The sequence below is a fragment of the Solea senegalensis genome, linkage group LG12 (assembly GCF_019176455.1).
Source record: "Solea senegalensis isolate Sse05_10M linkage group LG12, IFAPA_SoseM_1, whole genome shotgun sequence".
Taxonomy (NCBI): domain Eukaryota; kingdom Metazoa; phylum Chordata; class Actinopteri; order Pleuronectiformes; family Soleidae; genus Solea; species Solea senegalensis.
In genome coordinates this window covers 25527084-25554103 of record NC_058032.1, presented here as the reverse complement: position 1 = coordinate 25554103, position 27020 = coordinate 25527084, and the positions used below count along the sequence as shown (strand labels likewise).

Sequence of the window (27020 nt, the reverse complement as noted above, 5' to 3'; positions counted from 1 at the left end):
GCACCCTGAACGACTGTAAATTACACCCATAACTCACCTCCTGACCTGCGGTGCTTCCTTAAAGACCCACGCAAGGTCCACAGCACCCCCGGAACCTGTTAGAGGCTCCTCAGAGGCCTGTAATGTTTTAAAGTCCTCCTTAAAACCCTAATAAAGTTTTTCTTTCACTGACAGTAACATCTCAAGTTTCCTCTGTGGCCTTTCCATGCCTCCTTCTAAACAGTGACGCCTCCCCAGAAACAAATGAAACCTCCTAAATTAATCTTTAGTCACAAGGCTCCACAAACTATTTGGGTAACTCCTTGGAGATGTCGATTAGCTGTCCTTAAAAACACAATCTCACTGTGAACATCCACATCGACTCCTCACCGCGTCCGAACCGTCTTGGGAATGTCCTTATCTCAACAAACCACGGGAACTTCCCAGAAACCTCCCACTCTCTCGACCCTGAAACCTCTTCCTGGATCGTCCTCCAGGACCCTGCGGATTGGTAAAACTTTAACTCGACTCCTCAAAGTCTCCGTCAAACTATCTCCTCCGCCTCCTGCGGAACCGTCTGGAACCCCCTCAGAGAACTCTCTCTGTGGCCTTTGACACTCGCTCGGGTGTTTTTCTGATCACAGTCTCGTCTCCCAGCGCTTTGTTAATGTGGAACATGAAGCTTTTTATTTTCCTGGGAGCAGCTGAACATCGAGCGCTGCCGGAAATATTTTAATCCTCGGACGAAAAAAAAGGAAAAAAGATGAGATTTGAGAAAACAACCGAAAATAGTGCGCGTGAGAGAGTTTCCAGAGTACACACTTCTGTCCTGGGAGTTTCTGACTGGAGGAGGAAGCACTGGCCCTCATCATCACCCGCTGCAGAGAGGAAGAGGAGAAGGAAAACGAGAGGATGATGGAGGAGGAGTGGGAGGAGGAGGGATCCCCGAGGATGAGTGAGGAGTCAGAGAGCAGAGGCCTCTTGTAAGAGAGCAAAACGGGAGGAGGAGGAGGAGACAGATGGAAGCGAGAACACGTGACCTCCTCTGTGTCTACCTACTGCTATCAAGACCTCCTTTTTCAATTTCTTCATCTCGCTTTTAATTGTTTCCCTCTCTCAAACTCAAGCATCTCATTAAATTTTTAATGCCGCCACATTTAAAACGCTTCTCCTCAAACGCCACAAAAAGTGGAGCTGGGCTCAGTCACGTGTTGTTTAATGGGTTCAATCGACGCCAAAAGGTTTCACCACTAAAATCGACACTTAGTTCAGTGACACATTCAACGTCTGGATCTTTATCTCACCGTGAGACGAACTTTCCAACAGGAAACTGACGTTTGTAAAGCGCTCACTCTCCCACACCAAACCCCATAGAGAGAATCAGTGATTTTAGCTTGTGGGGAAACAGGAGCTGCGGTCTACTGCTGCCTCGTGTGGTCACTTTGTGTCACTGAGGTCAATCGGAACAAAGGATTTAAAAAGCAGAATTTGAATAATGGGACATTAGAACTTAGTGATGGAGGCAGCAGTGGATCAACAACTCCTGTGTGCTGTGGCGTTAAAATCACTTATTTTCTCAATGGGGTTTGGTGTGGGAGAGTTTACCGTTTACAAACTTCCTCACAGGTATGTACTGTGCGCTAGTTCTGATTATGCAGAATGTTAAACTCCACATTCACACCTAACGCCGTTGTGTTATGCTAATTAAAGGCACAGTCCAAACATTGCTTTTAATGGCTGTTGTGTGCTCAGCTTTTACTCTTTAAATTTATTCTGCATTTTCTGTTCTCCTGCATATCATAACGTCGCAGACTTGAATTTTAATTCAATCCTTCACTCGGAGAAAAAGTCCAAACTGAGTCTATATGCGGTTACTCTGCGCCGGGTTTTCATCTTTGATGGGTTGCTCATGCAAACACAAGCACGGGCAACAGCAGCTGTGTGTAAACGCACATTTATTTTTGGACGGAGGCGAGAATATCGAACGCAGAGCATTTTTCCCCAAACACCACAGCATTTGGAGCTAATTGGTAGCGCCGGTGCCTATAGGCGCCTCGTTAAAAAGACACGGAAATACCCCGACGTTAGAACACAAAGAAAAACAAAACAATGATACAGAGCAGTTTAATTACCATAAAACACCAGGCACTGCAGTACTTCAGAGTGTATTTATGTTTCTACTTTAAAAAACAAACTTTAAATGTGAATTTAAAGTTCTGAAAGAAAAGCGCTTCATTTACGCGACATGAATCACGTTTGTTTATTTGTTCGGTTTTTCCGATTTGTAATTTTCTTTTGTGAACATTTTAGTCCAAACAAAGCAATTAAAGTTATTAAAATAACTCTATATCATGATATTCCATCATGACATCGCAACAAAGACGTTATTATGAGAGATGTTTCTCATAATTTCAAAATAAAAGGATCTGTGGAGACTTGGATATAGAGTTCATATCCAGTTGAAAAATCTAGTTTAAATGTGAATTTTCCTATTTGTTATAATTTTTGTACGGGTCTCCGAGCATCTAATCTGGCCACTAGGGGGCGAGATATTTCTCAGAATTTCTAAATAAAAGTACCTGTGTTGATATGTAATATGTAGATGTAGTTCACAATAAAATAAATGTTATTCTAAATGACTCCGTCATTACTTGATATTAAGTGGCGGGCCACATGGAATCAACTGGAGGGCCAAATGAGGCCCAGGGGCCACGTGTTTGGGAACTCTGTTAGGTAAAAAAAAAAAAAATCTCTGATTATCCATTGACATTTAGTAAATAAAATGTGTAAAAAACAGGTTTGGATGATGTATTTGCTCAGAAACATCATTGGTCAGGATTTCTTTATACGCTGACGACACCCTGACGTTTGTTTTCACCAGAGTTTAGCGGGAAGCATCTCTGAGGACACGCGTGACGCCAGTCAACATACGTGTAAATGTGTAAATTTAGCATCGGAGCAGTTGTTTGTTTTTTTTTTAAATCAGCTGGAGACTCAGAGACAACAATCGCTCTCAGTGATGTGTGTGTGTGTGTTTGTGCCGCGATTATTTCAGTGATCTCACAGACTGATGCAATCAGGAGATAAAGAGGCTGAGTGTGTGTGTGTGTGTGTGTGTGTGTGTGTGTGTGTGTGTGTGTGTGTAGCCAAATACAGTATGTTTGCATGTGGTTTCATCTGGGGAGATGAGTGCATCCCTCCCTCCCTCCCTCCCTCTCGACACACACACTCTTCATAAATCAGCTTGTTATCCTGAAACCATCAGTGTCAGGCAGCAGCTCTCTCTCCCTCCATCTCTATCTCTCACTCACTCACTCACTCACTCACTCAAATCCCACAAACTCCACCCTCTCTCTCGCTCTCCCTTCCCTCCGTCTATCTGTCCATCACAGACAGGAAGTGGGATGCATTAGCAGGAGCGAGGACGCGCTGATGGAGTTAACGTCCATTATCTGACCATTTACAGGGAGCGGGGATAAAAGAGGGATGATGAAGAGGAGGAAGAGGAGGAGGAGGAGTGATAGAGAGCTCACCACCTGAGAACCAGACCACAGTCTGAGCGAAAAACCATGTGTTCAACCATGTTTGTGTAAATATAACGTAAAGCAAACGTAACCACTGTTATTGGATCTATTAATATGACTTATTTATTGTTTTATTTGCACACAGCCATATATAATATACATACATATACATATATATGTATATACATATATGTAACAATATTATATTTTAAATGGAAACACTATTTAGATTCCTCTGTGTGTCATGTACTTTTACATTTTAAGGTTATTTTTATACATTCTGTGATTGGGTGAAATGTCAGTGGGCGGAGCAACAGACCAAAACATACAGAGTTTAAATGTGAATAAACTGTGTGTTCCATCATCGTCTCTTACACAATAAATCACCTTTAAAGTACTGACATTTTACATGAATCAATCACCCGTAAATAAACTGCTTTTATTTTGTCGATGAGGACATTTTAATGTCCTCTCAAATGTCTCCGTCTCGCTCTGTAAATGTCAACCTCATCAGATCAAAGACGGCGTCCATAAAGAAGACTTTTGTTGAAATGTCACGAGTCATGAAACTCAGACATGACGCGGCACTTTTATTCTCATTTGTTTTTATTATAATGTCATGTAAGTAGAACAACATCTGCACTGAAGCCTGGATTATGTCCAGATTATACGAGTGTATGTGGATTATAATCCGTCCACCAGGTGGGACGGCAGAACCGGTCACATGCTTTTACTTAAGTGCACTTAAGTTCTCCTGAAAACACTTAAATAACAGCGACACAGGAATAAATGCAGAATAAAAAGATAGTAAAATATCTTTCATGTCTAAATAAAGGATAATTTTTCATTTACTGCAAAAAGAACTCAAAATGTGTTTATTGTGGTGAATTTTTATTATCTCAATAATCAATAAAAATGTCATATTTTTATGTAAATAACCACATGAGAAATACAGTGTCAACATACAGTCCTAGTGATTTATTTTAATGTGTCACAAGACGGAGTCTGCGTTTTCTTTCTCTGATTCAATATTTTCATATTTTTACTTGAAAATATTAGTTTGTCCCTCACAAAAATGTCAACTACAGGGATTACGATTTATTTTAGACGCATTTTAAGAGTTAAAGTATGAGGAAGTGCATGATTGCGATAAAAATATAGTGTAATTGTCTCTTTTTTTAAAAACGACATCATTCTGGAACAATTTTGGTAACTTTGAAAAAGACGAGTGAATCATCTGCATAGAGGAGAACAATAATGATCCAAACGGTGGGAAAATGAGTGAAAACTGACCTTTTTAAACACTGAACATGCAGCAGAACGTTAAATTCTTCTTCTAATTATTATTTGAATAACGTCTGGCAGGCACAACACTGCCCCCTACAGTTTAAAGTCTGAAATCACATTGTTTTAGTTGTGGTTCAGTCAAAAAAGTGAGAACATTTCAGTTTGAAAAGTCGCAGCAAAAACAAGTTTGAGCCGCGCGGCGCGTTTGTTCAGATTCTCGCTGACAAACGATGTGATTCGAGCCGCAGATACGCGCGACTGCCGCGGGGGAAACGGAGTGTGTGAGTGTGCGTCTGCGGACGCTCCTCTTCATCACTCTGTCTGACGCACAGATCTGCTGATCGATCGTCTGCAGCAGCAGAGGAGAAACACGGGGAAACGGCCAAAACAGGCCACTTAAAAACAGCCACTCCGCTGACTCACTGCTTTAAAATAAGAGAGAAAAAACAATCTCGTTAAGAGAAACATGTGCTGCTTCATTATCGTCTGTTTAACCAGTTAATGAAGAACCAAAGTTATGGTTAAATGTGTTTAATGAGGAAGGAAAAGAGAGAAATAAGAGAAAATCTCAACGTGGACTAAAAGTGATGAAAATGGACGTGGCACGGAGAAGACGTCGTCACTTTCTTACGATGTTATTATACGGTGCTCACATGTGAGTGAGTTTAATTCAGTCATGTGATGTATTTACGTATCAATCTGACGTAGCTATACGTTTATGTCACAGTGACAGGAGATGGATGTGTACGATTAAAAGAGATGGTTTAACGCGACACTTCAGAACAGATCATTATGCTAGTTTTACGTTTAAGTGTCAAAGTTAGAGTGTATGCGTTACGCTTTACATGTTATGGTTATTACTGTTACACATAACAACGCGTTGCGCTATGGTTCCGCGTTAGCATTGCGTGTTACGGTTATGCGTTACTGTTTTACGTGCTACGGTTACACGCTGAGGTTATGTGTTACTGTTACACATAACGCATTACATTACAGTTCCGCCTTATGTTTTTCATGTTATGGTTATGTGTTACTGTTGCACATAACACGTTATGCTACAGTTCCGTGTTAGCATTACGTGTTATGTGTTACACGCTGCGGTTACGCATTACCATTTGCGGTTATGTTTTACACGTTAGCTTTACGTGTTATGTTTTACATGCTACGGTTACACGCTGAGGTTATGTGTTACATAACGCGTTACATTACGGTTCCGCGTTAGTATTACGTGCGTATGTTTTTCATGTTATGGTTATGTGTTACTGTTGCACATAACGTGTAATGCTACAGTTCCGCGTTAGGATTACGTTTTATGTGTTACACGCTGCGGTTACGCATTACCATTTACGGTTATGTTTCACGTGCTACGGTTACACGCTGAGGTTATGTGTTACTGTTACACATAACGCGTTACATTACGGTTCCACGTTAGCATTACGTGCGTATGTTTTTCATGTTATGGTTATGTGTTAATGTTGCACATAAAGCGTTATGCTACAGTTCCGTGCTAGCATTACGTGTTATGTGTTACGTGTTACACCCTGTGGTTATGCATTACCATTTACGTTTTACGCGTTGCGGTTATGTGTTGTGTTTTACGTGTTACGGTTCCGCGTTGTGTGTTGTGGTTTATATGTTATGGTTTCACATAATGGCGTTATTTATTTACATTTCCTTATAGTGTAACAAAGGGTAAAGGTCACTGTACACATGCTGGGGAAGTCTCCTCTTTTTTTAACGACAAATAACGTATTGATGACTATTACATAATTACAAGTCTTTAAGCGTGATTTATCTTTAGTGAATGAAACAATGTTTTACTTGTTCCGCCACAAAAGATTCAATCTGGTGTTTCCAGGTTGATCATCGTCTGAGGATTACGGTGAGAAAAACATGCTGAGTCATCAGCTGCGTGTGATGTAACGCGGTGGTTTGTAGAAACGTAACAAATTCCTCTTCCTCCTCTGGTGTGTTGTCTTTCCCTGCTGTAGCAATAAAGGTTCCATGTTTTGAATCCCACTCGGGGAGTAAAGTGTATCCGTGGTGGTGCTGTGTTAATCCTCACAGGAGCAGCTGTAATCTGTTGACCTCTCTGTTAGCGTGTGTACACACACACACACACACACACCCGCAGCTAAAACATGTTTGACCATCAAAGTGGAAGATTGTACGACACTACTATTCTCACACACACACACACACACAAAATAACCCTGACCTCATTCCACTGTGTATGTGAAGGTATAGCCACTCACACACACTCTCTCTCTCTTACACACACACACACACACACTGGGTGGCAGTAGCCTGTGGGCGTGCGAGCAGCTGTGAATAATTGTGTTTACAGACGGCACACGTACGACCTGTGGGCCGAGCGAGGGAGAGAGAGAGTTGGTCGTCTCACCCTCATAAAAAAGACAGCAATGACATTTAAACTGAATCTCTCTCTCTCTCTCTCCCTCTTTATATTTTCTCCACTTTCAACTTTTTTTAATTCGCTGGTTTTAATTGGCACAAGTGAAAACGAGGCGTTAGCAGCCAAAGCAGAACAATGAGTGGCGGCGGCGGCGTTAGTATTCATCATATAAAAATGTAAAAAAACAAAGACGAGTGTGTGTCTAATTAATCATTTGGCAGCAGAGAGTGCGTAAACGGGGAACTTTATTTAGACTAAAAAGGGAAAATTAGCTGTAAAAGTGGAAACAATAAACGCCAACAGCTGCCGAGTCACGATCAAATCTCCGCGTTTCGAAGGAGGCGTAAAACAAAACGGCGAGTAAACGACCTGTGAAGAACGCGGGAGCGCGTCCAACAGGCCCATCATGTTCCACACACACTCACGTTCTCATTATTTACCAGGTGATATTTTAATGTGGAAGTTAGTTTGCATTTCAGGACTAAATTCTCCAAATTCTGCTTTTTTGTGGATATTTTTCAGGCCAAACGCATAAATTCAGACTATAACTCCACACACTATAATCTGCATATGTATATATGTATTAGCATATTACACAGAGAACTGCAGTAATTTGGTCAAACAGGCTATATTTTAATATTCTCTCATGTAGGCGCTAGTTTGCATTTTTGGATTTGAAAAATGTCAATTTCCAATGTAAATTCAGCCAAAAGCATATATTTGTACAAAATACACCCTATAAAATACACCACATTTATATATATATATACACACATATATATTACCTTCTATAGGCCTATGATAATATAATAAGATGCTCACATGTCACTGAAATGGATGAGAAACGCAGTTAAAAACAGAAAACTGCACTGGTTTGGTTTAAAGCACTTCACACCGCTAACAGCCGCGCTAGCAGTTTTGTCACGGTTGTTGTTTTCCAGAATCTCAGCAGAACGACGACAACAACAACAGATTACACTTCACGCCACACTGGATTAAAAAAAACGTGATACAGTGTGAGTAGTATGTTAGCAGATTCTGCTACAGCTAACAGGCCACTGCTATGCCAATTAGCTGCAGCTAACCAGCTATAAGACTGCAAAGGCAAAGTTTTCATGCTTCCTCTTTGAAATGGGAAGATTTAAACAAAATAAGCCACGGTTAGCTTCCATGTTGTCGTGTCATGATGCTAATGGGATAAACTGGGCGTCAAACGTGCAAATAGGAAAAGAAAGTGACTAAATTTGCTTCTCACACTGTGGTGATGTACAGCTAACGGGCTAAACTAACAACACCCCCGAGCTCTGTTTAGGCATCACATTAGTAAGTAAGAATAAATGCACAAACTAACACCACACATGTGTGCGGTTTTATCTTCACCACTTCCTGTCTGTCTGCTCTTAATCACACCCGGCTAAACTCCGTGAGCACAGAAACACACTTTCTCCACAGCTTCAGACACAAACACAGTCTGCTCTCATTAGCATTGTTCACACATTTAAGTTTTTCTTAAGCGAAGCTGCTTTTGTTTTAGAGACTTTAAATGAAAACAAATCACATTAGCAACATGCTAAGAGGTTTAAACATGAGCACAAAGTGTGGTGTGTGTGTGTGTGAGAGAAATAGAGACAGTCAGATGGATGTGCATGTTAACGTAGCATCATTAGCATCTCATCACCCCTTCATATCGGCTACAAGGCCACAGTTAAGCAGCTACCGCTCCCCGCAGCCTGTTAGCATAACAAATGAGCTCCATGCTGCTCTCCTGTCCGTGACAAACAGGCAACGCACGGATTGTGTAATATATCAGCGCTCGCACATAATGACCGGCTGACAACAACAAAATAAATAAATAAATAAATAAACCAGCTGAGGACGCAGCGAGGAAACGTATTGTGTTAGCGTTAGCCTCCCTGTGAGGATCTATAAGTGGAGCTGATGGAAGGGCGGAGGCGCCGTGTGATTTACATAATTGGGATGTTAATTCGTTAAAGCCGCGGGAGTTGATTATGTTGCATATTGATTGTGTTTGCGGCCGCCGTGAGGTCGCACACCTCTTTGACAAAAGGTGTGTACACACACGCGCGTGCGCGCACACGCATGCACACGCACACACGGCGCCGGGGATTGTGGGAATCTGATTTAAAAAAAGTATGAGGTTAAAGTTTGTGCTGACGCGACGAGTTCTGACACAGAGCTGCAAAAAGTGTGAGTCATGAAGAGTGTGTGTGTGTGTGTATGTGTGTGGATGGTAGGACTGGGCTATATATGGATAGACTGTTACACTGATAATCATCATATTTATTTGATGAAAAAAATACATTGAATCAACAATAATATTTAAAAAAGTCACTTCTTTCATTTCAAATGTAATTATTTATAGTCGATATGGTCGTTTGTAACAATGAAATTGTGTTTTTTAGCTGTATAATCTGATTTCACATAGCTATGTAATCTGAATACATCCTCGAGAATAACGTGATTGTGTCCACTGGTAAAAAAAAAATCAGAAAATGTATGCTACAATAGTTGGATGACATACATTTTCATAATCTGTTTAAGAGCACTGAATTAATCTGATGATGTAAAGAAAAATAATCTGATACTGAAGTAGACAGATTTTAATTAGGTAATCCGAATACATTCACTATAATAATCTGATTGTGCCCACTGAAATAATCTGATAAAGTAAGCAAAAGTAACTGAATTAGATACACTCATATAATCAGATTAGACCCACAAAACAGTATGACTTTAACTTCCTCAGTAATCTGATTTCATCCAGCCAGGTAATCTTAATACACTGACTAGAATAATCTGATTGTGTCCACTGAAATAATCTGATTATGTATGCTAAAGTAACATAATTAGATACACTAAACACAATCTGATTAAAACCCTTGTTTTTTTTAACATAGTCAGATTAATTCAGTCTGATTGCACCGGCTGAATTAATGTGATTTTTAACCCCCTCAGTAATCTGATTTCATCCAGCCAGAATACATCCAGTAAAAGTAATCAGATTACACCCAGTGAAGAGAAGTGATTGTTTGTTTTGTTGGTAATAATAAGTGTATATTTTAAGATCCTGTAGTAGAGATTAGAGAACAGTAGATTATATTTGTGTATACATTGTTTGTCCTCATATGGCCCAGCCCTAATCCAAGGACGCATGGATGGTGGAAAGAGGAGAAGAGGGAGGGGAAACTCCACCTGGTCTTACCGTTCTCCGGGTGCTCCATCTCGCCGATGCTGCCGTCGGGCGTGGTGCGTTCGTAGTGATCCTCGGGCAGAGCCAGCGGCCCGATCCGGGGCCCCGATGATGACTTGGAGCTGGGGGTCTCCGACTCCTCCAGGCCGCTGTCGTAGTAGCTGTGCTGGGACGCGTCCTGCAGGTCCTGGGCCTGGTTGGCCGTGGAGAAGGTCACTCGGCGGTGAGGGAGCTGAGACACAGAGACGAAGAAGAAGAAGAAAGATTAGTTTGGAAGATTCAAACTGATGCTGCGCTCACGCCGGATGCGGTGCCCCGCCTGACGCCACATACTCGCCAGCGCCCGGACACCTGCAAATGTTAAGTGTAACCTTCGGACGCAATGGGCACGAGAGACGCGCTCGGTGCGGACACAGCATTAGAGTGCAGTAGCGTGTGTTTCACCAGAGAGGGCAGTATACACCAGAGGTTTCAGGGCTTAGTTCCACTTTAAAGAAGTCCTTTTTGAGATTCTGTCTTTGATTCTGCAGCTCGCTTGGCTCTCCCCTGATTCCATCTGCATTTCTTCTCCAGGGTTCTCATTCATCCACAAATAAACAAACAAACAAAACAATCAATCCTGCAAATGTCCACCATTTAAAAGTGTCTCGTATACGTTGTTTGTGTCTTTCTCCAGAGGTTTTTAAGGCTTTCAAGGCTTTTCCAGGCCTGCAGATGGACCCGTCTGTTTGTCTGTCTGTTTATTTGTCTGTCTGTTTGTTTGTTTGTTTGTTTGGCGCTCGTCCCGCAGAGCGGCAGCATGTTATCATGAAGCACACTGGTTTTTAATAGAAGCAGCAGGCTGAACACGCACTTTACTGCTCCATTTACCGAGTGTTTCAGGGGGTGGAAGGTTCGCCGGCCGACTCTCCAGCCTTTGATGGTTTTGTAATTGAAATGCAATTATCCTCCAGACGCTGCACACACACACACACACACACACACACACACACACACACACACACACACACAGAGTGCGAGCTAAGCACTGCCAAACAAACAGCGTCCTAATTCAAAGGTACACAGCATGCGGTCAAACGTTTCAATCACACCTGACCGACCGGCCCGGGCAGATAAAGAGCCTCTCTGGCTCAGCAGATACTCCGTCACCATGGCGACCGCGGCAGGGCCTGGCCCGTGAACCAGACAAACCAACAGATCAGTGCCCAGATCGGTCCGATCTGACGCTCCACAAAACCGCAAAGAAACATCACACGGCGTGGTTTTGTGTTTCACCGTCGTGTGAACGCCTGGACTGGAAATGAAACAGAAAATGACTTCAGAGCGTTAAATTCCCTCTGCACGCGCTCAGAAAACTGTGAATGTAGAGAAAGTTAAGCCTCGGCGGACGTGTCCTTTAAACTGTCTGTGTGTGGACACTGTGGACACACTGAAGCTGCTGCTGCTGCTGCATCAAACGTGTGGCTCCCTGGAGCTGCAGGCGACAGACTGCTGCTCTTACTGCTGCCGTCTGAATCTGAATCTGCTGAGAACCACGAGGACTCATTCACAGTGAAGACAAAATGGCTGCCAGCAAAACACATTAGACGCAGCTCATAAAATACGCCTCAGTTTAAGTCTACGACATGTGAAGAACACTTTTGCGCCTTTATCTCACCGTTAAACTACGTTTTCCAACAGGAAACGGGACTTTGTGAACCACTCACTCTCCCACACCAAACCCCATGGAAAAAAACAGTGATTTTAACGTCACAGCACACAGGAGTTCACAGGAGTCGTTGATCCACTGCTGCCTCCATCACTAAGTTCTAATGTCTTATTTTGTCAAATCGGCTTTTGAAATCTGTTGTTTAGATTTACTTAAGTGACCCAAAGTGACCACACGAGGCAGCAGAGGAGCAGCAGCTCCTGTGTCACCATGAGCTAAAATCACTGATTTTCTCTATGGGGTTTGGCGTGGGAGAGTGAGTGGTTTCCAGTGTCCTCACTGAGGTTCTAGGTGAACTGCACCTTTAAAAGTGGATTCCATTTCCATATGAAATGTCAGATTTGAAGAGCATCATTGATAATAATGACAGTAGTGTTTAAGTCGAGGCGTTTAAAGGCCGCGCCTCAGGTGTGGAGCGACACTCGTCCTCCTCGTCGCTGGATTACATTCACGTACGCGCTCCTCATATCTGCAGCAGACATCTCTTTATGCTTTCAGGGACCGGGAGCCTGACAAGTGTGAAAAACACTGAAGTCATAAAAGCTTTGGGGAAATATTGGACTGTGATGCAAAGAGGTGAAAAAAAACACAAAACATGCAAACGCAGCAGTTTGGTTTCATTTTAAAGCCGACGCAGAGTTTTTCACTCTGGCTCTCTGTGGAGTCACGCCACAGACAGACAGACAGACAGGTGGAGAGACAGACTGATATTAATAAACACTTAATAGGACAGCATTAACACAATAAATCACACAATCTATATTTACACAAACAAACAAAGAGCAGCCAATCGTTCAAATGACTGTCTGTCACCTTCACACACACACAACACCTGTGTGTGTGTGTGTGTGTGTGTGTGTGTGTGTGTGTGTGCTCGATTTAAATAGAAGTGCAATCTCAGCAGGTTGCATCATGGGGAAAATGGAGCAGATCAGAGGAATTTAAAGACCAAACCCCTCCTCCACCAACACAGGCCCCGCCCACTTGCTGCCTGTCCTAACTCTCATGGTGATCAGTCATGGCGACCGTATGAATGTTCGTCCCTCTGGTCCAAAATCTAAGGAACAACCTTAAACTCCCATTTGTTCGGCTTCAGTACAAACGTTCACATGGATTAATGGATTAATTTTTTCTCCAGCGTCGGGTCAAACGCTGTTCGCGTGGATTCGCGAACGAACGGAGAAGATTTACGAACGACATCTCACCAACATCCTTTCAAATTTGTTACAAACGTTCACTTTGGAGATTTTGATGGTCGTGGAGAAGAACTACAAAAACTGGACATCTGACACAAACGTTCACTTGGACTGAGTTGACTTGCGATAACGTGACCTCTTACAACTTATTTCCTGTTTTGTGAGTGAATTTTATTGCAAACACACAAATTTGCCAAAAACGTTCACAGACGTTCGCATTTTAAGAAGGAAAACGGTCAAATTGAGCACAAACGTTCACATGGATTCATGGATTAAGTGGAGATAAGTTTGAGTCGTCTACAGTCAAAGTTTAAAATCACTCTTGGTCTTTTTTGACCCATGAAGGACACATTTCAGGAAGGAAAACGGTCAAATTGAGCACAAACGTTCACTTGGACTGAGTTGATTTGGAATAACGCGACCTCTTACGACACATTTCCTGTTTTGTGAGTGTGTTTCATTGGGAACGCTTCAACGGAATTCCTTCTAATTTGCCAAAAACGTTCACATGGATTCATGGAATAACTGGAGAGGTTTTGAGTAGTCTACAGTCAAAGTCTGACTGTTGGCTCTAAAAACACCATATTTTTGTATTTTAAGAAGGAACATTGAGCACAAACGTTCACATGGACTGGGTCGAGTGAGTCTGTTTTGTTCTTCTTCGCTTGTATTATCTGAAGAAAACAAGAACAAGGAGTAAATCCTTGAAAGCGTTGGCGTCTGAACAGAGAAGATAAATAAAAATGAACTTTCTGTGACTTTTGCTGACGATTAACAGAAGTTTCCTCATTAGCATTTAGCGTCCTCCATTTTCTGCACATTAGTATTCCACGTCTGGACTTTCCAAACGTATATAATGACCACGCCGCGATGGCGAGGAAGGTCGGGAATTAAGAATTCAAGGATTCATGGCCGCCGCCCTCACACAGGAAACCGCCAGCGCTGCACTTTCACGCGGAAGTTTCCGGAGTTTAAATGTAAAACAAGGAGGCGCGATGAAGACGAGCCGCTTTCCCTCAAATCCATAATAGCGTGACCTTCGTCGCCGTCGCCACGCGGGGGGAGAGTGTGAGGTCGCGGAGAAAGTGCGGCGAGAGGTGGAGGAGAGAAAAGTGAGAATGAAAGATTTCTCTCTTTTTTAACGTGACGCTCGACGAGGAGGCGTCAGGAGATGAAGCGGCGACTGATCTGTGATTCTGTCAGAAACAGAGAGATGAAAACTTTATAACAAAGAAGAAGAGGGAGGAGGAGGAGGAGGAGGAGGAGGCGACTTCACACGTTTTAGTTTTATTCAGCGAGTTCAGGAGGAGGAACACAGGAAGGTAAAGGGATTCAAAAGTGGAGGAAAGACGGGAAGGATGATCGACAAGCTGTAAAAGAGGAGGAGAGGTGGGGAGGAAGGGAGGAGGAAACAGGACGGAGGGCGAGAGACTGAGGAAAAAGGACGGATCGAGGGAGAGAAACAGGAAGGAAAAGAAGGGGCAAGAGGTTGATAAGAGGAGCTGACCTCCTCTTCCTTTTCTATCACCTCCTGCAGGAGGAGGAGGAGGAGGAGGAGGTGGAAGAGGAAGAGGAGGAGGCCGTCACTGGGCCACATTGTTCAGAGATGATTAAAAAGCAGTGAGAGGAGAAATGCACGACGCCTCGCTGGCTGTTTGTCAGCTGAGACATGGAGAGGGAGATAACTGTGTGTGTGTGTGTGTGTGTGTGTGTGTCTATGTGTGTGTGTGTGTGTGTGTGTGTGTGTGTGAGATCCTCATTACCTCCTCTGTGAGATAAGAGGGTGTGAGCTGCATTGTGCATGCTTATAAAAGTCTGTCCTTATCAAGTATGCATGCACACACACACACACACATGCTCTCTGTCACACACACACACACACACACACACACACACACACAGACACACACACACACACACACACACAGCAGCTATAATTCGACACAACTGTGTTGAATCCGAGTGGAAATGAATGAGGAGGGAAAATAGATGTGGAGTGAGAGGATGAAAAGGAGGTGAATCTGAGTGGAGAGAGGAGATGGGTGGATGGAGAGAAAACAAAAAAAATATTTTTGAATTTGTAAAGCACTCACTCTCCCACACCAAACCCCATAGAGAAAACAAGTGATTTTAGCTCACAGGGACACCGGAGCTCCTGGTCCGCTGCTGCCTCGTGTGGTCACTTTGTGTCACTGAGTTAAGTCTAAATGAAATATTTTAAAAGCCGAATTGACAGAATAAGTCAGTAGAAGTCAGTGATGGAGGCCGCAGTGGATCAGCAGCTCCTGTGTGCTGTGACGTTAAAATCACTGATTTTCTCTATGGGGTTTGGTGTGGGAGAGTTGACGCCTCACACACTTCATATAAACATGAAATATTTGTCACTGAGGAGCCGGGATTGTGATTTATGCTGAATCGATATTTTATTGAACATTCCAGCGTGTGTGTGTGTTGCTGTGTGTGTGTGTGTGTGTGTGTGTGTGTGTGTGTTGCTGTGTGTGTGTGTGTGTGTGTGTGTGTGTGTGTGTGTGTGTTGCTGTGTGTGTGTGTGTGTGTAGAAAAGTGCTGCCTCTTGTTGAAGTGTAGCGTTGATGTGCTGATGCTGTTTCTTTGTTTGAAACTGTATCTGCATCTGAGCATCAATTCCATCTGCACACACCTGCCTACCACACTGCATACTGTAGCAACACAGGTTTGTGCAGCTACTCCTCTCAGGACTCTCCACTGACTTCCTTTCATTTAAACAGACTAAACAAACTCTGATCACGAACCTGAACCGTAACCACAATGCAAATCCAACCAGTGCCTCATTAGGACCAGGTTTTGGTCTCCATGGTCAGTGTTTGTGAGGCAAAAAATGCAAGAACACCCACTCAAGCTCCCAAACTCAAATCCCCTGGGGGCCCCTAAGGGTCTAGTCTGGTCTGGTCCTGTCAGTCGGGGCCAGTTTAAGTGAAAAAAACATCAAAATAATAATATTTCTGATGATATTTCACATAAAAAACCTACAGAAATAACTCATTATAACATGAGAGTCAGTGGTGGGCCACATGTGGCCCGCGGGCCACGAGTTTGACACCTCTGGATTAGACTTGACTGAGAAACCCACTTTACTTCCACAGCCACAATCATCAAATGTTAGTGTGAGGTTCTGCCTCATTAGGACCAGGTTTTGGTCTCCACGAGGACGACTGGTCCTGACAAGGTCAGTGTTTATGACACACACACACACACACACACACACACTTGTACTTGTACGTACATGTTTGTGAGGACCACAGGAAATCTGTCTCTGCTTAAATCAGCTGTTCACTGGTTAAGACCTGGTTTTAGGTTCAGGGTTAGGATCAGACGCTCAGTTGTCATGGTGAGAAGTTAGGTTCTGCCTCTTTAGGACCAGGTTTTGGACTCCATGAGGACTACAGTGCTTATGGCAGACATGCTTTGCCTGTGGATTAAACCAATTTTGAAAAAATAAATAAAGCTACAATCGCAGTTACAAGGTACAATAGCTGTCTTGGTAATAATGTTAGCATGTTAGCCGCAACATTTAGTGTTTTTTTTTTAAAAATAAAAATAGTGACGAAAAGTCCTTCATTTGAACGTAAATGGATTTCTTTGTGTGTTTTTAAAAGAGAGACTAACAAGAAAACTGCTTTTGAAGTTTAATTCGACTAAAACGGTGTCAAAATGAACCTAATTTAGCATCCGAGCGCGGATTACGGTGCAGATTATTGGTTATTTCGTTATTTTCAAAACCCGAACGTGACCCGAAACTCACGCATTAGAAAATTGACGCGTGAAAGCGGTTTCGGTAAAATGTGCGTTGGAAAAATTGGACATGGGAGGGGCCAATGAGCGTGCCGCCCACAAGAGCGGGTTTGACGCACCTGCACGAAAATTGCTACAAGCGTGGAGAAGGTTGTGATGAAGAAAATATGACATCATGACCATGAGCCAAACCCAACAGGAAGGCGGCCATTTTGGATTGAAGGCATTGAAAAGGTTTTTTTTTTTTAACGGCATTTAAACGTTTGTCTTTAAACAATTTGTTCAAAAATAAATGCTTAAATGTCCATTGATATTTAATGGATTTCTTTCCATGAAAGGAAGTTTGAGGAAAAGTGTGTGTGTGTGTGTTTATTCATGTGCTCATTTATTCATTCATTCACTAGAGCTTTTATTTTTTACTGAACAGGAAAAACTTGAATCAAGAGGTAAAAAAAATACAGCAGAAAGTGGGATGAAGTGGTTTCCAGCTGACAGCTCTGGTATGTTAATCCCTGAAAACTCCTCCCCCCCCTCCTCCTCCTCCTCCTCTCAGGTTATAATTGGCTCCAGGACAAAAGCGAGGGAGGATGAAAGGGTGAGAGGAGAGAAGAAGAGGTGAATTTTTGGGGTTTGATTCACTCGTCTGTCGTCCAGTTTCAGAGGAAACTGTGATTTCCAGTTTTACAGGTCGTGACTCGGAGTTATTAGCGTGACGCTTCGGATTCTCCGCACACACACACACACACACAGAGGAAGTCCAGCACCGCCACGTGAAGTGGGTCAATCTAGACTCTTAGCTCATGAATCAGAGACTTTATAACGGAGGATGAGCCCTTTCTAAAATAAGACAAATGGACACATTCAGAGCAGCAGACACTCATTCACCCTCCTTTAAAGCTGCAGTACGTAACGCTGCAAAACAGGGCGGAGCTTGACGGGCGAAGAGACGCCGTCACAGCTCTGGATTAAAGGTTCAGAGGTGGAACAGGAGGAGAACGCTGAGCCGAGATCAGCGAGTCGTCTGCATAGAGGGAGAAGCAGCGGGATTTGGTTTAATCCCGTTAATCTCTAACTCTGATGCTGTGTTCACGCTTCTGCCAGGCCGAGCAGCGCGACAGACACTTTAAAAATGTTCAACTTTAGCGACAAAATCATGAAATATGAATATGTGTGGTTTTGAATGTGGTTTTAATTCATTTCAATGGGAAAAATACTCAGAAAGTATGAAATATTCCAATTAGAAAACTACACACAATCATGTCCTGATCAAGATGAATGTTTTGAAGTTCAAATTAAGTTTTTATGATAATGTAGAACTAGTGAGAAGCTGAATATTTGTGTTTTTGAAGATTGTTTCCATTCATTTCTGTAGGGAAAATTATGAAATATTCCAATTAGAAAACTACACACAATCATGTCCTGATTGAGCTGATTTTTTTGACGTTTGAATAAAGTTTCTGTGATAAAAGTATGAGGTACTAGTGAGAAGCTGAATATTTGTGTTTTTGAATGTGGTTTTAATTCATTTCAATGGGAAAAATACACAAAAAACACTGAATATCTCAGAAAGTATGAAATATTCCAATTAGAAAACTACACATAAGCATGTCCTGATTGAGCTGAATGTTTTGAAGTTTAAATGAAGTTTCTCTGATAAAGTATGTAGAACTAGTGAGGGGCTGAATATTTGTGTTTTTGAAGATTGTTTCCAAACTACACACAATCATGTCCTGATTGAGCTGAATTTTTTGAAGTTTAAATGAAGTTTCTCTGATAAAGTATGTAGAACGAGTGAGAAGCTGAATATTTGTATTTGAAGATTGTTTCTATTCATTTCAATGGGGGAAAATTCACAAAAAACACTGAATATCTCAGAAAGTGTGAAATATTCTGATACGAAAAATCCAAGCCATAATGTCCTGATCAAGCTGAATGTTTTGAAGTTCAAATGAAGCGTGTACGCTGAAGTATGTTGAACTGGAGAACCAAACAAGAAAACAGCGGAAAAAGAGGAAGAACTTAAAAAATGGCTGCCAGAAAAAGCATGTGTGTGTGTGTGTGTGTGTGTGTACATTTGTCCTGTGAGCTCTGGTTTCTCCTTCAGTCCCTTTTCTATTTTTTCTCCCGTCCATACATGAAGATCATAAATCACAGCGACTTTCAGGACGTTTGTCTCCAGCTCAGCTACAGTGTGTGTGTGTGTGTGTGCAGGTGTACCACACGGGGGCGTTGGGGGGTGGGTGGAGCTAAGGTGAGGAGGCCACAGCTCTGCTCTCATACATACATACGTACGGGTAAAAATAGTCACCGCAGTGGCGACGGCGGCGCAGTGGGAGCGATGATGAGGAGTGTTTAGGTCGACTCGATTGTCTGGGAAACAATAGGGGGAAGGAAAACCGTGACGGACCGCCGCGTCACGGTGAGTGTGAGAATAAATATAATAGAGAAACAGGAAGGAGAAGGTTCTGGAAACAATTCGGCTGAAGAGACACGTCGTCCGTTTTCTCAACAAAGAACCTTTTTATACTTCAGATCCAAACTGACGGAATAGGGTTTTAAGAAAAGAGAGATTTTAGCCACTTAATAAAAGACTCGCTTCATAAAATCTACGTCAGTATAAGTCTACGATATCTACGGAACACGTTCACGCCGTTATCTCACTGTGAGACAGACTTTTCAGGAACAGGAAACTGACGTTTTTAAACCGTAAACTCTCCCACACCAAACCTCATAGAGAAAATCGGTGATTTAAGCCCGCGGGGACACAGGAGCTGCTGGTCCACTGCTGCCTCGTGTGGTCACTTTGTGTCACTAAGTTGAGTCTAAATTAAGTATTTCAAATGCCGAAGTGACAAAATAAGACATTTGAAGTCATGGTAGTTAACTTACTGTTCTTACTGTTATTCAGCAGCTCCTGTGTGTGTGTGATGTTAAAATCACTGATTTTCTCTATGGGCTTTGGTGTGGGAGAGTGAGTCTGTCTCACAGTGAGATAAAGACGTTAAACTGTGTCACAGCCTCGTGCACCACACTGTAAAAACCCTGACGTACTCAAACCATGTGGACAATGTGAATTAGTGGATTAAGTCTAAATTTAAAAGTGTAATGCCAGTTGTTCCCCTGCTCTGCCTTTAATCCAGGTGATAATCTGATGTTTGTAAAACTCCCACAGAGATACTGACGGACGCTTCATGACCACTTTCTCCTCCTCCATAAAGACACAGGAAGCTGGTCGCCCGCTCCTCTCCTCTTTAACAGGAAGCACTAAACCTCTGCACACGCCGTTAAAAGTGAGGGTCAGGGGCGCGGCACGCCGCCGCCTCCACCTGCCGCCTCCACCTGCCGCCGACATCTGCTTCCACCGCACCGTGTCTCGGAGACGACTCTGACGCCCGGAGCCGCTAAAAACAACGCAGCCTTAAATCTTTTAAACGACAAACAGCTGATGATTTATCGCCCTCTTCTTTCCTCTGCCAGCAGGGGGCGCTTTGTCCCACTCACACACAGCATAAGTAATGACTGAATAGCCTCTTGTTTTCATTTAAATAAACAATTGATTTAATTATACTCCTGAAATGTTAAATCTGAAATAAATCCAGTTCAATCAGGTAAAAATGTACACTGCAAAAACAGCCACGGTAAAATTAAGTCAAATTTTATTAGAATCATTGTTTTTATAGAAAATAAATAAATAAAACCTTTTAGAATGTATTTATAGATTCTTGTTTTAAGAGAAAAATAATCTGAAAAAAATTACTCAATATTGTAAAATTACTTAATTTTGCCAAACTTTGCAAAATTTAAGACAGTGAATTTTTCATATTTTCACACACACACATTAATCCTTTCATGAAAGCCATTGTTCAAGCTTGTTATTGGTAACTAAAGTAAATATGCCTCACATTAACATTATTAGTCCGTTTACTATTATTTAAAGCATAAAATCCAAATAAAATGTAAATATTAGGCCTTGAGAGTTTGTTAAAGCTCATCGACAAATAGTCATAGTGACAAAATTAATGCAAAGAGCTATAAATTAAGAGTTTATATAATTATATAGTTGGATTATTAAGTTACACTGTAAAAAATATTTAAAAGGCAAAAATATAAATGATTTTTTATGTTCATATGTTTGATTTTATTGGAGATGTTATTGACTTTTTTAATGTTTTCATTGACGTAAAATGTCCTTCACGTGTGTTCATTTCTCTTTGGATGACGATGAAAATGAGTTCTCAGAGAGAGAAGATGAAATATTTATACATGTTTGTACAATAACCTCATTCATATATTTATTTTATTTATTGAAAATGAAGGAATCGCTGCTTCTGCACTTTTTCCTGGTGTCGTACAAAAACCCGCGAGAATAAAGAATCAATTAAAATCAAATTATTGCTCGTAGTGTGTCGAGTGCTGAGCTGATGTTTTCCTCTGTGTGTGGAAGTAAAAACACTTTCATACACGACTGGACTTGTGTTCACTTCTCTTTGGTTTTTATAGATTGTGCGACGTCGCCGCTCTCTCTGAGGGTCGATGTCGTTTCATCTGTCAAACAATGAAACAGTGAAAGATTTCCTGTGACAGAGAAACTGAAATAAATCTGAAATAAATCTGAAATTCAAGTTCAAGTGAAAAACTGCAGCTGCAAGTCTGGAATGTTGTTTAGCAGCTAGCAGGGTTAGCCAGTTAGCCTGCTCCTGTGTGTGTGTGTGTGTTAGCCAGTTAGCCGCTGGGCTTGACACAAACAGACGTCTCCACAGGACAGGACGGTGGACGCCGGCCAGAGTTCATTAGCATCCAGTCTGGATTAGCTCTGCTAGCTTTTGCCAAGGACCTGCTGCAGCGTTAGCCAAAAGAGACAGAGGGGACAGGCTAACGCTAATGCTAGCGCCAAGTCTAATCAGGCCGGAGCAGACAGGACGAGAGGGGGAGAGAGAGAGAGAGGGGGGAGACACACACACACACACACACAGAGACAGCAGCTCGTCCTGAATCTCAATGAAGGAGAAGAAAGTCGTTGATAAACGAGTGCAGAGAAAAAGTCATTTATGAGTTTGAGACTTCACTGTAAAACAACCGCGACTAAAACTGCTCAAATATGTCCTTCACTCATTCACAGAGACTGAGACAGATGAACTGGTGAAGCGTCGGGCGACCAAATGATGACGACTTTTATTCTCCATTTATTTATCTTTTTTTCCTCCTTCCATATGATCAAATATAGCAAGCTAGTTTTGCTAACTAGGTGTCAAGTATGTTCTTTACAAGCTAGTTTTGCTAACTAGGTGTCAAGTATGTTCTTTACAATCTAGTTTTGCTAACTAGGTGTCAAGTATGTTCTTTACAAGCTAGTTTTGCTAACTAGGTGTCAAGTATGTTCTTTGCAAGCTAGTTTTGCTAACTAGGTGTCAAGTATGTTCTTTACAAGCTAGTTTTGCTAACTAGGTGTCAAGTATGTTCTTTGCAAGCTAGTTTTGCTAACTAGGTGTCAAGTATGTTCTTTAAAAGCTAGTTTTGCTAAGTAGCAAGCTAGTTTTTGTTCTAGCTAACAAGCTAACAACTGGATGGATAACCACGTTACTCATTATTTAGAGGAGAATAGATGATAAATGATAAGTTTGAAAACTCAAACTGAAAATTATTTTCCTCTAAAAAAGAAAACAGTGCAGAATCCTCGTCTCCAGGTTCAAACTGTCCCGGGAATCAAACTACAGACTCGCTGCTGACTTCCTGTCTGACCGTTTCATGTTTGGTAAAAGCAAACTTTTTAAAAACAGCAGCAGTTAGAGGAGGAGGAGGAGGAGGAGGAGGAGCCGGGCGGAGGAAAATAATACGACTGTGATCCAACAATCAAACACACACACACACACACACACACACACACACACACACACACACACTGTGGGATCAGACCGAGAGAAAACAACAGGTGGTGACACTTCGCCACACAAACGTTTCAGTTACAGCAACAGAGGCCACAAACAGAGGCTCCGCCCCTCATACACACACACGCCCAGCACCTGAGGACATGTTCACCCTCACAGACAAACATCAACACAACAAAAGACACACACACACACACAGTAACTGCTCAGTCAGCTGACCTTTGACCCAGTGCAGGGCAGGTGTGTGGGAAATGAGGTCTCACACACACACACACACACACACACACACACACTTAATCAGAGTTACAACAAAGCAAACGTGAAGTTTTATGTGAAGAAAACTTAATGACGTGTGTGAGTATTTGTCTTCTTTGACCTTTGACCTCCCCCCTGCCAGTAAACCTGTAAACGTGTCTGAGCTTTACTTCATGGTTCCCATGACAACCAGAAAACTTACTGCCAGGTTAAAGCTGGTATCAGTAAGTTTATAAAGCGAGCTGCATTTTCCACTTCCCGCCGCTTTCCAATCAAGCTCCGCCCCAAACATAAGACATGGTACAACATTGCCTTACTAAATGTTTTAAAATTTTATAAAAAAAAAAAAAAACAGTTTTAAAAAAGTTGATAACAAAGTAACTATTTTTAAAGTATTTTAAAAAATTTAGAACATCAGTCTTTGAAATTTTGTAAGTTTGAAACAGTGTTTTTGTAAGGTAAGCAGTTTTTCAGCGCTATATTTTGTAAAATGTTTATAAACATGTACAAAGTTGTTTTGTAAAGTCAAACACAAAATAAAAAAAAACTTGTAAACTCTACGTTAAGGTATTTTTTATCAGGTAAGTTGCTTGTTAAATGAAGCATAAGTTTTGTGTAACTTTAATAAAAATTTTACGGTAATTTATTTATGTTACATTTTGTCACATCTTTGGAAACATAGATAAAATTTTTGTAAAATAATAAAAAAAATCTAATATTTTTTAACTATAATACAACTATCATGTGTTTTTTTGTAACGTTACTAAAAGATGACGCGTTGTCGCCGTTGCCTAAGTTTCCTCGATGTCCTTCAGTCTTAACTTCACGACTAAATAAACCAATTATCTCAATAATGTCACATCCTCGTTGCCGCGTCTCAATTTAAAAAGAAATAAGTCGCTCGTTAGGATTCTCGGCCGTTTTCCCGTTCCTGAAGAATTCAAATATAATGAGCACAAAGTGACGACTTTCTCCTCAAACGACTGAGAATGAAAAGCACAACATCACTCGGGGGATTAGTGGCAAATTTAAGGCTAAAATACCAGCGGGAAAACACAGAGGAGTTAAAAAAAAAAAAAGGTCTGTGGGTGTAATTAAAGTCAGAGAAGCAGCGGAAACGTCCGTTAATCTGTCGTCGGTAACACGACGCTGGCTTTTGTCAGGCGGAGGATAATTTAATAACAACGTTCGTTAAGATGCAGAGACAAGGAACAAAAGAGTGTGTGTGTGTGTGTGTGTGTGTATGTGAGAGGGTTAGAAGCAGGAAGTCGTCGTTAGTGAAGTGCGATACGACCGAACCCTCATATCCGATCATTTTCCCCTCGTCCGTGATACAAATCACAATAAAACGCCGTTATCTGTAAAAATGATACGACACAAACGATGATTAATCATAAAGGAAACGACCACAGGAAACAGTCTGTTTCATATCACAGTCTGAACAACGAGGGGTCAAAGGTGAAGAAAACCACAGGGCCGCTACAAGGCACTCTGGGGCCCTCGGGCAAAAAAGGGGTCCCCTTGTCCCCCCCCCTTGTATTGTTCTCTTTTTTTGACTCAGAGGCTTTTTCATGTTTAATACTGTGTATATATGTGTATAAATATTTATATATACATATTATAAATTAATCCAACAAAATGTGGGATTAAAAAAGAACCACGAGAATTAACAGAGAAAAAAATGCTAGCATAGAAACTGGTAGCCTAGCTAACTGAAGTTGGTGGAAGTCTCAACTCGAAACATCTGAAAGAATTTGCAAAGCTGATGATTGGATCATCTGGGTTTTAGGGGGGGCGGGGCTTAGCCACAGTTCAATCAGTCATAAGTTGGAGGAGACTTGGTATAAAGTGCATCATATGTCTGATCCGTCTCACAAAATGTAATCGATTGCGTGGGCCACATTTGGCCCGCGGGCCGTGAGTTTGACACCTTTACTCTGTGACCGTAACACACAGAAATTAATATAAATAATAACGTGAAAGTGAACAAAAGCTACGACGAACATCGTTGATTAGCAAACATTAGCTTGGTAGCATGGAAAGTGGTCGCCTACACCGGGACAGCAGAAGCTCAATCTCCGTGAGAATTTGCAAAGCTGGCAATTGGACGGTCTGTGCTCGGGGGGGGCGGGGCTTAGCCACAGTTATTGGCACCTTGTGTCATTTAGCTTTAGCTAGCAGCGCTAATGACAGCAATAAAGCAGGGGGGGCATTAGCGTCAGCTTCAGGGGGGAGGCTAAGGGTGACCCACAGCTAATGCTAACACTGTGGAGATGCTGCCTTATGCTCTCACACACACACACACACACACAGACACACAGAGACACACAGAGACACACAGAGACACACAGAGACACACAGAGACACACAGAGACACACACACTTCACTGTTGCCAGAATAGAGAATAACAACATGGACGCTTGTAAGGACACTCGCACTATAAGTCACTTCAGCTGTAAGTGAGCGCTCTCACACACACACACACACAGACACACACTCACACACACACACACACACAGTGTGAGTGTATTAATATTCAGTTGCTACAGTTGCTGTGTTTACAGAGAGAGAGAGAGAATGAGACAGTGATGGAGGACAGCTCGCTCGCCCGCTCCTTGCTCAGCTTCTCAATTACCTCTGACTGTGATTAATACATCACACTGCGTTAGCCTCGCTCTCTTTTTCCCACATCCCTCCTTCCTCTCTCTCTCTCAGAAAAACAAACTTCCCTCCTCCTCTTCAGGAATGTGTCGATTGGTTTTGGCAGGACCGCTCTTGTGGTTCTGTGGATCAGTGGTTTCTTCGGGTGGGGTTAGGGGTTTAGTGGAATGGGCGGAGTCATGAGAACGCTGCGGTTAACCGAGCGACGGCGTTCCAGAGTGGCAGTAATGACAGGGAGGCGGGCTGAGAGCGATGGCGCCGTGTTTGTTGTTGTTTACTGTCGGTCGGCGCTTAAATTTAGTGAGAGGGGTTTAAAAAATGTGCTTTAATTAGTTTTTACGGTTAGCGTTAATAACAGCTGGACGAGGTTCAGGGTCCCGCCTTTAAGAACCAGGACCTGAGACTGTGTGTGTGTGCGTGTGTGATGACAAAGACGACGCCACATTCCTACTTTCATTGTTCCCGCAACTTCCTGTTTGACTTAAACGCTCATGAATGATGACAAGAGTCAGATAAATAATAGAAGACAGATGTGCATGTGTGTGTGTGTGAGAGAGAGAAATGTGATAAAGTTTCAGTCACTTTTGAACAAACATTTCAACTCTAACGTTTGTGACATTATTCCCGCCTCCTGGTATCGGATCAGAAAGAATATCTGCGATAAATCGTATTTTCACTTGATTTAAAGTGTTTGTCGTGTTGTGCTATGAACAGTGTTAGCAGTGTTAGTAAGTAGCACTAACTAACTCACACTAACTAGTAACTAAGTAGTGAGTGAGTAACACGATGTTGGTCGCAAATGCATCATAACGCGACAAATTAGCTAAATCTGTTTCCGAGAATGTGAAAACTGTCATGACGGGGTTACGAAAAAAAGAAGCAAACAAAACTGTGGATCGATACAAAACTAACCAGACAGGACACTTTAAGTTAATTTCATGATACAGCAACCGTAGAGAAGCTAGCGTCCACAGTCTCGGTTTAGTCTAGCGCACGTTAAAACTCGCGCTACGAGATGATATATACAGTTAACGTGAAGTCATGAGGAGAAGCAAAACTTTGGGCGACACAAAAAGAGGCAAAAACTGGTGTTGCGCTTATTCCGACGTCCAGCGTTCACACTCAG

At 42.1% G+C, this 27020-nt stretch overlaps 1 protein-coding gene across 4 annotated transcripts in view; it reads right to left on the bottom strand.

Moving 5' to 3' along the window:
- The window catches only part of pcdh1b (protocadherin 1b), a 150586-nt gene that overhangs the window by 62817 nt on the left and 60749 nt on the right, over positions 1–27020 (bottom strand). For all 4 annotated transcript variants that reach the window (XM_044041160.1, XM_044041159.1, XM_044041162.1 and 1 more), the window contains exon 4: positions 10430–10649. In XM_044041160.1, coding sequence (XP_043897095.1) covers positions 10430–10649 — 220 coding nt within the window. The remainder of the gene's footprint in view (positions 1–10429; positions 10650–27020) is intronic.